General features: G+C 39.4%; 1 protein-coding gene across 1 annotated transcript in view; it reads left to right on the top strand.

Annotated features, from left to right (window-relative positions):
* Positions 1–11,114: 11,114 nt before the first annotated feature.
* CAND1 (cullin associated and neddylation dissociated 1) overlaps positions 11,115–13,229 on the top strand; it is a 43,819-nt gene continuing 41,704 nt past the window's right edge. The window contains exon 1 of the mRNA XM_061205137.1: positions 11,115–11,510. Within this exon, the coding sequence (XP_061061120.1) occupies positions 11,443–11,510 (68 nt within the window). The 5' untranslated portion in view covers positions 11,115–11,442. The remainder of the gene's footprint in view (positions 11,511–13,229) is intronic.

Below are 13,229 nucleotides of genomic sequence, written 5' to 3'. Positions count from 1 at the left end.
ATTATATATTATAGTGTGTTTAAAATGTATGTATTTTGGGTTATATCAGATCATAACTTTTTCACAGTATATTCATTTGGATATTTCACAAAATATAAACAATAAAATGGCAGATTTATATATATGTAGTCATAAAATAACATTTATATTATTTAAATGTTTAAGTCAAATAATAAGGCATAAATATTTTTAAACTTTGAGTGTTTTATTCATAAACCAAACAATATTGTTTTTCTCCTGGCCCCGCTGCAGTTCCACCTTCTGTAGTCGTAGCCATGTTTCAAAGTTCCCCTCTAATTTTATTTCTTTACCAAGTACTTTGAAATCCCTCCTCACTATAGTCAGAACTAGTCACTTCCCTGTAGTCCACATGTTGCATATTGTGGAACTTTTCATCATCAGCCTGAATAATATCAGCTATTTTGCTCAAGATCATAGTTTGTAAATGACAGATCTAAGAAGAGCTCAAGTCTATGTGACTGCAGAGGCCAAACCCCTCTGCATACAGCATCTTATGAAGTATAGTGACTATACTGGGATCCCCAAAGGCCTGGCATGGTAGTATTGCAGCATCTAACCATCTAACTACTAATGTATCATTAACCATCTACTGTGAATTGGGAAGAGTCAAAGAAGAACAAAAATTTTAGACATAGATTGTAAAATGAGCCCATTCTCTCAAGTAATGAATTTATTTTCTTTTCAGTATCTCCCCATCTAAATTGTATTCCCTTGTTTCCTAATATTTTTCTTTAGAATAGTACATTATTGTAATCCACTGATTTTCTCCCCATGTTCCTTTCCATATTCTTTTCCTTAAAAAACTAACAAGGGTGTCCCTGGTGGCGCAGTGGTTAAGAAACCGCCTGCCAATGCAGGGGACACGGGTTCGATCTCTGGTCTGGGAAGATCCCACACGCTGCAGAGCAACTAAGCCCGTGTGCTGCAACTACTGAGCCTGCGCTCTAGAGCCCGTGAGCCACAACTACTGAGTCCATGTGCCACAGCTACTGAAGCCCGCGCGCCCTAGAGCCTGTGCTCTGCAACAAGAGAAACCACCGCAATGAGAAGCCCGTGCACCGCAATGAAGAGTAGCCCCCGTGCGCCGCAACTAGAGAAAGCCCGTGCAGAGCAACGAAGACCCAATGCTGGCAAAAGAAAAAACTAAGACAAGTATATTTAAGGAACAATATGAGTTTTAAGTGCCAATGCAATCACTTATTAAATTATACATTAATACATATAATTTGAATATATATATTCAAAGTAGGTTTTTTTTTTTCATTTATCATTTCAAATTACCAAACATTTGTGATTCCTCATTTTGTACAAGGTCCTATGCTAGAAGCTGCAATACCATGCCAGGCCTTTGCGGACCCAAATCTAGTCATTATATTTCATAAGTACTAGATATTAGTACTTGAACATATCTTTTGGGGGGATATAATTCAACCCACAATAGTTCCCAACAGAAATGTGAGTTTAAGAGATGTTGAGTTTATTTACATGATTATTTTTATTATTATCATTTTTCCCTACTGACAGTAATGTGTATTATATATTTTGACCCCTCTCTGGCAGGGGCTGACAAATTACAGCCTAGATGTGAATTCCACCCAACCACTTGTTTTGATAAGACTCATCAGCTGAAAATAGATTTTTAAATGATTTTAAACAAATCAAAAGAAGAATATTTTATAACATGTGAAATGTGTATAAAATCCCAAAATAGGTGCCCACAAATATTGTTCTATTGGAACACAGTCACTCATTTATTTGTGTATTTTCTATGGCTGCTTTTGTTCTGCAGTGACAGAGTTGAGTAAATACAAGAGACTGCAGGCCCACAAAGCCTAAAATATTTACTGTGTCTTTACAGAAAAAGTTTGCCAATCTCTGATTGACAGTGATGAAGAAGAAAAGGGGAGGAATATAAAATGATGAATATGAATGCATAGAGAATTCTCCAGTGAGTTCATGAATTCATATTTAAGACTCTTGAAAAAATGTGAAAAGAAATATGAGGGAAAGGTTCATAAGAAGGAGGAGAGGAAGAAATAATTTGGAGAAGTAGCAGGAAATGTACGGAAATGTCAGTGAGGCTAAAAGCTCAGAAGATTCTGAAGCTTGTGACAACTATAAACAGCAAGAAAAATGACCCTTGTTTATAAGTTAACAAGAATGGTGTATAAGGCTACCACTTGGGGTGAATGGCACAATGCTACTGAATAGAGAAAATTAAGCTGATTACTTAACTCTCTAACTCTACTACCTCCCTAAGTATGTTTCTATCTTTTATATGAAGATTTATCATCATCTGAGAAGAACAAAATTAATAGTAATAAGAAATGGAGATTAACAGAGTAAAATAGTGAAAAATACCCATCTTCTCTAGTTTACCTCGGGCTTGGGTGAACAATCTCTCAAGATACCAAAAAGATATCATCATCTCAATCTACCAGAAAGCTATTGGTAATCTTCAGGAATTTGGAGAGAACTGAAAAGATGCTTAAAATATAGAGTTAGATTAAAAGTCTCATTAAAAAAAAAAATAAGATGCTGCAAACTATGGGACTGAGAGCTTGCTATGACTCCCAGTAAAACTGTACAATAAATTGTTGAGTCTTTAAGAACTGAGGAAGGAAACTTGTGATCAGGAAGAGAATAGGTTTATTAAGAAAATCATACCAGATAAAACCTCATATCAGTTTTAGATAGGATTATAATATATATCTTGATTTTAGAAAATCCTTTGATAGGTTCTCTCAAAATATCCTTTGTAGAAGATTTAGAAGGGATGATGTTTGCAGATTAGGAAGTATCATCAGTGCAGTTATGTGGATTTGTAATTAAAGTACTTGATTAACGATATTCTCCAAAGTGCTGATTAATGAATTAATGCCAAGCTATGGAGAATTCTCCAGGAGTATGTTACTATTTCCCTCTCTCTCTCTCTCACACACACACACACACACACACACACAAATGATTCGGTTAAGGATATTGCTGCATGATACCTAAATTTGCAGAAACTCAGTAGTAGCAAGGGGTAGCTAGCATGTCTCATGGTAAAATCAAGATCCAAATAAGATCTTCAGAACCTGACGCAAATCCTACAATTAGATCCCAAACAAAACAAAGCAAAACATGAACAACAAAACCAAAAGCAAACAAGCAAAACAAAATTGTGGTTCTCAATGCCAGTTGCACATTAGAATTAGAGATTATTATTTAATTGGTCTTGGGTGCAGCCTGAGCATCAATAATTTTTAGAGGCATTCCAGTTGATTCTAAGTTCAGCCAGAGCTAAGAATCACTTGGAATACACTAACTATGAAAGATGAGGAGGGCGTGGTAAGTGGAATAACCACAGTCCAGTGCAAGTATGGAAATGTTTAGAGGATTCTGTGGACTGTAAAATCAATGAAGCAATGGCGAGATGCGGCAACTGAAAAAGCTAAAATGACCGTAAGTTATAAATATTGAACAGAATTAGGAAATGGTAAAAGTAGCACCCATTTGTCAGGCAATTACTCTTGTATCAGGCACAGTAAAAAGGACTTTTAGTGCATTATACAGTCATCCCCAATTTACAGTGGAGAAGACTGAAGTTTAATGAGGTTAACTAACTTGCCTAAATCACCCAGCTAGCATCTAGTGTGGCTAGAGTTTACTGAATTACTATATAGTAATGAATTGATGGCCTGAAGAGACTAATTGCACTGGGAATTTATTAGAAAGGGAAAATCTAAGTGACATTTTAATGAAGAATTGGTATTAAAGTGAATATAGATAATGAATATAGAATGTAGATAAATACAAAATTCAAATATTTTCCCAAGATTTTCAGTCTAGGAGATGGGAATATTTGTAGGACCTATGAAAAGAAATGTGGTGGTAGGCAAGAGGGTTCATTTCTTTGTAGAAAAATAATTTTGGTTTTTAATAATAGGTATTATTTATAAAGTACGTGTGCCAAGCATTTTACATTCATCTCATTGAAACCTCGTACAACCCTAGGTACTATTAGCATTATTCTATTCTAGGGAAGTTGTCCAGATGGAATAAGTGGTATAGCCAGGATTTGAACCTGGGTCTTTGTGAGTTAGAGCCTGCACTCTGAATCACCTGGCTATACAGTATCACACAGTGAGTGTAAGGTGACTGTGTAATATCTAAGCAGAAAAATGCCAAAACAGTTGGAAATATGGGAGTAGAACACAGGCAAAATGATTGGATTATATGTTCAGGTAACTAATAGTTTATAAATATATCTACTAAGTCCTTTTATTTATTTATTTACTTATTTATTTAATTGAAGTATAGCTGATTTACAATGTTGTGTTAATTTCTGCTGTACAGCAAAGTGATTCAGTTATACATATATATACATTCTTTTTTGTATTCTTTTCCATTATGGTTTATCACAGGGCATTGAATACAGTTCCCTGTGCTATACAGTAGGACCTTGTTGTTTACCCATTCTATATATAATAGCTTACATCTGCTAACCCCAGTCTCCCAATCCATCCCTCCCCCACCCCCTCCCCCTTGGCAACCACAAGCCTGTTCTCTATGTCTGTGAGTCTGTTTCTGTTTCATAAAAGTTCATTTGTGTCATATTTTAGATTCCACATACAAGTGATATCATATGGTGTTTGTCTTTCTCTTTCTGACTTACTTCACTTAGTATGATAATCTCTAGGTCCATTCATTTTGCTGAAAATGGCATTATTTCATTTTTTATGGCTGAGTAGTATTCCATTGTATATATGTACCACATCTTTTTTTTTAATTTTTTTGTTTATTTTAATTTAATTAATTAATTTATTTATTTATTATTTTTGGCTGTGTTGGGTCTTCGTTTCTGTGCGAGGGTTTTCTCTAGTTGCGGCAAGCGGGGGCCACTCTTCATCGCAGTGCGCGGGCCTCTCACTATCGTGGCCTCTCTTGTTGCGGAGCACAGGCTCCAGACGCGCAGGCTCAGTAGTTGTGGCTCACGGGCCTAGTTGCTCCACGGCATGTGGGATCCTCCCAGACCAGGGCTCGAACCTGTGTCCCCTGCATTAGCAGGCAGATTCTCAACCACTGCGCCACCAGGGAAGCCCCTGGACCCTCCTTTATTAAGTCTATATTAGTGTACCACATCTTCTTTATTCATTCATCTGTCAATGGACATTTAAGTTGTTGCCATGTCTTGCCTATTGTGAATAGTGCTGCTATGAACACAGGGGTGCATGTATACCAACACTTGGTATGATCACCCTTTTTGATTTTAACTATTCTGATGTAGTAGTGTCTCATGTAGCTTTAAATTATCTTTCCCTGATACCAATGATATTGAGTGCCTTTTCATTTGTCATCCTGTAGCTTCTTCTGTGAAGTGTCTGGTCAAATCTTGCTCATTTTTAAGCAGGGATTTCTGTCTTCTTATTACGGAGTTATATAAGTTCTGAATAAAAGCTCTGAATAAAAGTCCTTTGTCAAATACATGTTCTACAAATATTTTTTCCTGTGTTAAGCCTTGGTTGTACTGTTAAAAGAAATAGTTTGCCCAATCAGTAAACATTTTCTTCTAAACCAATTCTAGGCTGCAACATATCTTAAGCATTAATAACTACATCCACTACAACAAAACTCTCACATTTAGAAATTGATGGAAAAATATTATTGCATTCTCCATGAAGTAAAAAGAGTTTACCTGATCATATAGAAAAGTCTGTATTTTCCAAAATGATATAAATAGAGCAAAAACACATTTTATATAATTGGCAACTTTCTTCTAGAATGTGATATTTTTACCACTTTATCTAATAGTATAAGTAATAATGATGGACTTATTTCATTGTATAAATAGTCATTGCTGAGGGAATCTCAGTATCACTTCATTAAATTTCTTTTCACTAAAGTTAGTATTTTTCCCCTGCCTCATTTTTTTTTCAATTTTTTCCAATCCCTGATCCTGTGGGCTAATGATTTCTCTTTAATTAGTCTTTCACACCTTTTTTTCCCCCAATCAAAACTTTCACTTGGTGGTAAGCGGAATATCTTTTTAAGCAGTGCTTCAAGTCATCAGCAAACATCTGTATTTAAAGCAAAATGCAGCATTTGCTGAATTCTAGCCTTTTCTTCTGCCTCCTTCTGCCAAAACTGATAACCAGCTTTACATATGTAAAGTTATATTTTTAGTTGTTTGGAAATTCTGGACAGTGCTTTTATAAATTCATATCGGAAAATGTTACGATTTTAAAATGCCAGATGATGGTTAATACTACTATAAAAGTCAAAAGTGAGAATGAAATGCAAGATATTCCAAATGAAGCAACTTTGTGACTTTGTAATTTTCACTAATATGATGCAAATGTATTTCTAACTCTAAAAAAATAATTCCTTCATAGAGTAACAATTAAATTTGATTTAGAGTGCCACTAAAAATTAACCAAGAGCTTCTAGCAGTTGTTTAGAAGACAGTAAATCATAGAAAAACTCTAGTTGCTGGGCTGTTTTCAATCAAATGGAAATCTTCTTAAGATTAGTGTTATATAGCATTTACTTCCTTTTGCATCTAAGTTGAATTCAGTATTGACAAATGGTCTGTAACAGGAAGCATTTTGTGTCTGTTTATTTGTGTGCAAAGCTGTCTACACTGAAATGCAAATCAGAGCTGCCCTTTTCCTCCCTCATTAACATATCAGCTTTGACATTCAACAAAGAACTATGTTTCAGAAACTAATAACTAGTTGAATAAATAGCTCTATTTTCTTTATTTTCTTTAACTCAATTTATAGCAAATGTATGAAGTAAGCACAGTCCACATTCACTTAGCATAAGGCTGTGCTAAAATGAACGTCAAATAAACTTATTTTCTACCAAGACTCTCCTCCTCCACATCACCCATTCATCATTCAGTTCAGAAAAAAAAAAAAAATTACCAATGGAACAGTGATTTCCAAATTATGTTTTATGGTACTCTCATCCCTTGAGATGATAATAGGTAGGACCTTAAAAAATTCTACACTTGAATATGTCAGGTAGCTGCACACTTGTATTAGTCAGCTTGGGCTGCCATAACAGAATACCATAGAGTTCTCTTCCTGGCTTTCAGAGGGTTGCCTTCTTTCTGTGTCTTCATATGGCAGAGAGACAGGGGGGGTGGGGGGGAACGCTCAAACCGAACTTACTTTGGAGGGAGTTGTCTACTTTGCCCGCTGGAGACTCATGCATCCTTGCCACACTAAATGGAGGGAGTTGGTAGTATGACGGTAACAAGTCATTTCTAAAAGGGGTGATTGGCACTTCCCTTGGTGTGTGTCTTTAAAAATAGGAGGGAGTGCACCTGCTACAATGCAGTACCCCTCTCTATCCTCCATTTCTCTTCTTCCCTCCTCAAATGGGCACAAATCAGTAGGTGGCCAGCCAAGGGATGAATAATCTGAAGCTTTGAGGGTACCAAAGTGAAATATTTCTTTCTTGTTTTGTTTTCCAATTACTGCTTTCTAACACACTCCGTCAAATATTTTCCTTCACCCGGAATAACATCTTGGGCAAACCTCAAAGCTTTCAAGGTCCTTCTCTTCCATAGGGATTCTCATTTCCTCTGAGTGGTGGGTTTTTTTGTTTGTTTACGGTTTTTTTTTTGTTTTTTTTTTTGAGTAGGAAGGGAAGGAAAGACCCAGCACCCAGCACTCTGCCAACTAATAACCATATTTCTCTTAGAATCCTCTCTTCCCATGGTGGTCCTGATATAGACAGGAGTGTGTGCTTGGCACAGTGTAGACACTCAGTAAATGAGAAACAAGTTAAACTACTGGTTGATATTTGAAGAACCTCCCAACAGCTTGAAAGACTCCATTTTTTTTTTTTTTTACTTTTATCAAATTTCTTATCTCAGTTTTGCATTATAACCACTAAACAGAAAGAAAATTCTTAGAGGATAGCCTTATCTAGACTTATTTCCTTTTGCACTTAACATTAATTTAGCATTTACAGATCCTTAAAGGAAAACATTTTCCCACTGTTTAGCAACAAGCTATATTCAGTGATACACAAATCAAATTTCTAAGTGGTCAAGAATACAAAATAAAATTAAGTACTATTGAGTGCCTATTACGAATTTGGCACGGGCTAAGTACTTGAAAGAAGCAGAAGTGATTTCAAGTTGGTATAAGCTCTTAAGGAACTTAACACTGTAGTTGGAGGCTAGCATATAAACACTATGATTGGTTCAAGATCTTAGAAAGTGAGATAGGGGAGGTGAGAGGCATTCCAGGTAGGGAGAGGCATTCCAGTACAGAGGTTTGGAGTATGGGCTCTGAAGCAACACTGCCTGGGTTTTCATCCTGACTGCTCTTAATTGCTGATCTTTGGCAAGCTACATAACCAATCTGTGCCTCTCATACTTAAAAAGCAGATTAAATGAGTTAATCCAGCACCTCACCCATAAGTAAGTGCTCATTATTATGATGACAGTAATGATGTACAAAAACTTGGAGCTGGTTCTTTGAGGTACTCAAAAAAACTGACCCGAGCAATTCCTATACCGTATTAGAATAGTGGGAGAAAGATCAGAAAGGGTTAGGGACAGATGAAGGAGGTCACTGATTGCAAACATTTGGACTTTATTTAGTAGCAGAAACCTGCTGAACTTTTAAAACTGGTGAGTAGCACTATAAAAACAATGTTTTGGGAAACTCTAAACTGGCTATGTAGGATGGTTTGGGATAGGGACAAAACTGAGAATGTAGTAATAATAACAATAGCCAACTTTTATTAGATGCGTTCCATGACCTTTGTAAGTATGCAAAAAAATTAGTTATAAATATTATTATTATGTTCTGGACAATGTGCTGAGCACTTTATATGGGATATCTGTTATGGACTGAATTGTGTCGTTCCCGCCCCCCATTCATATATTGAAGCCCTAACCTCCAGTATGACAGTATTTGGAGATACGGCCTTTAAAGAGGTAATTAAGGTTACATGAGGACACAATAAAGGCTAAATGAGGTTAAAAAGGTGGGGCCCTAATCCAGTAAAAGAGATACCAGGCTGTGGGTGCATAGAGAAAAGGCTTTGTGAGAACAAAGTGAAAAGGTGGCTGTCTGCAAGCCAAGGCCTCAGGAGAAACTCACCTTGCTAGCTCACTGACCTTGGACCTCCAGCCTCAAGTGAGAAAATAAATTTCTGTTGTTTAAGCCACCCAATCCATGGTATTTTGTTATGGCAACCCTGGCGGACTAAGACAATAGCTAATTTGACTCTTAAAACAGCCCTATGGGGAAATACTCTGATGATCATTGTGCTACCCATGAAGAAAGAGGGGTTCAGAGAGCTTAAAATGAATTGCCTACAACAGCTAATAAGTGGCAGTAAACAGGATTTATATTTAAGCTAACTACAAATATTATAGTTCAGTTGGAAATTGATAAATGAAAGATTTGTACACACAAAAGGAAAAAACATGACTTGGTTCTCATTAGATTCAGGCTAAAAAAAAGGGTTATCACTAGATGATTGAGATTTTAGGCCTTGGGGTTCACACAATAAATGACTGGCTTGTTTGTGTGTGATGTGTGTGGGGTGTGTGTGTATAGTTTATATTAAATACTGTGAAAAGGTTGTTCAGAGCAGAAAGGAATTGTGGCTGAAGCACTCATGGAACCTAATAATAGCTAACTTGGGTAAAGTAGAGGATACATGTGGGTAAACGAGTAATGAGGGGAAATTTAAATATGAATTACGAGGTCAGAAAGTGTTTCATCTATTTTGTTATTGCCTATAACTATGCCTGTCTTTTCTCAGACACTAAATAACATTTGGTGAATATAGGAAAGAACGGTAAAGAAATGTTGAGATTTAATACCTGGAAGAAAGGAGCTATTTAAATTCTTTTTTCCCCCAACTAGAGCAATAACAGATTTAGACTGAATTTTTCTCGTCTCTTAACTGGGCTTTCTCTCTCTCTCTTTTTTTTATCTTTTATTTTTAGGAAGGTCAGCTCCAATTCGAATGAAGGAGATAAAAACGTGGATACTGAAACACATGATTCGGTATCTCCGATTGCTGTGTGTGTATGTTTTAGGGAACAATAAAATAGCTGCAGGATTATTAATTCCACAAATGCTGAATACAGAGAGTAATCGTTTAGCTATTCCAGATAAAAGGAATAAGCCCTGAATACAATCATCGGTCATCTGCCCTTGGTCTTACTATGGTCCTTCCTGCTTTAGGGGGCTGGCTCTTCAATGCACGTGGGAAGTGCCCAGAAGAGGCTCAGCTGCCTTCAGAGGATGAGGCGACCATCACTCTCATGGATTAGTGCTAGGAAGCCGCTACTAGGCCTCTGCCAAGAACATCAACTCATCCGCAATGCGCCTGCCCAGACCGCAGCAGCCTAGCTCTGCAGACACCCCACAACAGCCAAAAACAACTGGAAGAGAAAATTCGAATCTGCTGCAGAAACCTAGTCCACCGTACTCCAAAGGATTTACTCAACACAATTGCCTCGCCAGACTACCAGACTACAAATCCCAGCATTCACGCCTCCCATGGAGCCAATGAGGAAGCTGCAAGTTCCTTCAGCCAATCATACCTTGACCCAGTGTAACATGCGGGCTGAATTCTGGGATTTGTGGTTTTCACGTGGCAACATTACACCATCGTGGTTAAGGCAATGTAGGCCACGCGTCCGATTCAGAACGAAAGCTCCTTCTAATAACTCTTCTGTTGACCCCGAGTCTAACCTGTTAATTAGCTTTACTCCTAGGCCTTATGCGCCTTAAAAATCGTAATCTTTTTCTCTTACTGTCGTACAGGAAAAACAAGTTATTTTCGGATGAAGGCATCCTCGTCCCACTGGTCCCCAATCCTTTAACCGCCGCTTTCAAGTCTCGCGAGAACAGCGCCTTTGGGCCGTTGTCATGCCTCCTGAAGGGCGGGTCACGCGAAGATTGACACAGGCTTCAGCCAACAGGATTGTCCTTTACCTAGCGTCTCCGCAGCGTGCGTGGGGAGACTTCCTTGAACCCTGACCTCAGCTTTCCGTAGCGTCCCGCGTTTGCCGCGCCCTCCCCCGGAGCGAAGGAGGCGGGTTTTGGCCTCTTGCCCTAGGGAGCGAGTGCGGAGGGAGTGGGAGTGGGACGGCCTCGAGTGGAAGTGTCTGCCTCTCCGGAGAGAGCCTGCTGTACTCCTTGCTGCTCATGAGCTCTTTTTCCGGCCAGCAGCGCCGTCGTTAGGCCGGCCCCGTAGCCTCTGCTTACCCCGGGACAGGCCCACGCCTCGCCGGGGAGGGGGCAGCCCGTAGAGGCGCCTCCCTTGTCAGCGTCTGCGTCGCGCTGCGACCCTGAAAGCGGGAGCCGCGGCGAGCGAGAGGAGGAGCCCCAGCGGCGGCGGCGGCGGGCAGCAGCACCAGCAGCGCCGGCGGGCGGGATCGAGGCCGGCAACATGGCGAGCGCCTCGTACCACATTTCCAATTTGCTGGAAAAAATGACATCCAGCGACAAGGACTTCAGGTGAGGCCAAAATCCGACCCTCAGCTCCCCTCGGGGTCCCCCATCCGCGGCCCTGGCCCTCGCATAGGCCTTGCCCCACCCCTTTGGCCTTAACTGGTTGCTCGGCTTTGCGGAGGTCTCCAGGCCACTCTCCGCTCCCCGATCCTGGCAGGTCCCTTTCCTCGCCCACCTTCTAACCCCCTTCCCCCATTCTTTTCTCTAGGCCGTTGACCGTCTCCGGTCCTAGGCCTCTTCTGCGTCCCCCACCGCATGCTCTGCCCTCCCAGGACGTGACTTTCGCGTCCCAGGTAGCGTGAAGGGGCGAGATCACGCACCATTGTGGGCAAGGGAGTCGCTCTAGGCTTGGAGACCCGGAGGCCAGGCCTACCCGCCGGCCTGCCCGAGGCGCTAGGCCGCCCTGCTCCCGGGGCCAGAGCTGCTGTTGCTGCCCACTCGGGGTACCAGCTGCCGCCTCCTTTCCCGCAGATGTGAGCGGGCCTAGGTGTATTCAGCTCGAACGATTTGCTTGCTTTTCCAGCCCTTCGGGGATTGGGCTATAAACTTTTCTTTGGATTATCCCTTTCGTCAAGGTGGGAAGAAGGTGGAGGGGGAGCCAGGATGGTGGAAACTTGACTCGTAGGGTTTTCCCGCCAGCATTTCTTGTCATTTTCCTTCGTCAGGTAGAAACCCAAGCAGGATCTCGGGGTTTCAGTCTCATTTCCTTATATCCAAAATTACTGCCAGAAAGGTGAATTACTGAACCTGAAACAAAAAGGTGCAACAAGCAAATGGGTATTATTGAAAGGAGTTTTCTAATATGGGGATGGTGAATGTGGAGGTTTGTTATAAAGTTCTGTTCCAGGAGACTTGTACGGTTGGTTCCAAACCTTGCTCACATGCATATTGAAGAATTGTTATATTTTCACGGGTAATCTTGGTTTCTCTCCCTCTTTTTTTTTTTTTTTGCACTACAGTAATTGTTACATTTCTTCCTTCCCGCCTTCTATCCCATCACAAAATCAATCAACTCCCGATCTAATTAGCTTTTTATAGCTTTGATACTTGTTTTGTTCTCTAGTGGTTTTATTTTCTGTGCATTTTAAAGGGAAGAACAAATAGTCTTCAACTTAAATTGTGGCTGACGGGCTTATTTGGTTTTTTTTTGTATGAACGGTACATTTTAACACCTGAAAACACGCCCAAACCTTATGTACTGGGGAAAAATTTTTTGATTTGTGAAAGGAGAACCAAGAAAAATGTAATAATCTGTTCCTAATTAAATTAATATGCTGGCATATTAAAATGGCCAATGAAATACATTTTGGTTCTGTGACTTCATAGCCAGAAATGATTCTCAAAAAGTTTTGCTATCTAGGGAGTTTTTAAGCATTGTATTCAAAAGTTTTAAAATTAGTTTGCTAATAATAAAGGTTCGAGTGTTCGTTTTTGGAAGAGACGTGTTTATTTTGGGCATTAATATTTTTAGATTTGTGAGTTCTAGGGTCAAAATCAAGATTAAGATAAATAAAAGGTTTTGTTTTTAGAATGCTGTTTACTTCCCTTTGGAGCTTTGCTTGCTCCCAATGCAAGCCATTAAAATTTAAATAAACATTTGAATGGAACATATATAAAAAGCTTTTAAGTAGTGTAGAATATGTGGTGTGATTTTACCCCCTCCCATTTCTATCAGTTTGGCTCATTCTGTAGAAGTACTGAATTTCATTCTGATTGTGTTCAGTT

The sequence above is a fragment of the Eubalaena glacialis genome, chromosome 11 (assembly GCF_028564815.1).
Source record: "Eubalaena glacialis isolate mEubGla1 chromosome 11, mEubGla1.1.hap2.+ XY, whole genome shotgun sequence".
Classification (NCBI taxonomy): domain Eukaryota; kingdom Metazoa; phylum Chordata; class Mammalia; order Artiodactyla; family Balaenidae; genus Eubalaena; species Eubalaena glacialis.
The sequence above is the reverse complement of the archived record's forward strand: the minus strand, read 5'-3'. Positions and strand labels throughout refer to the sequence as shown.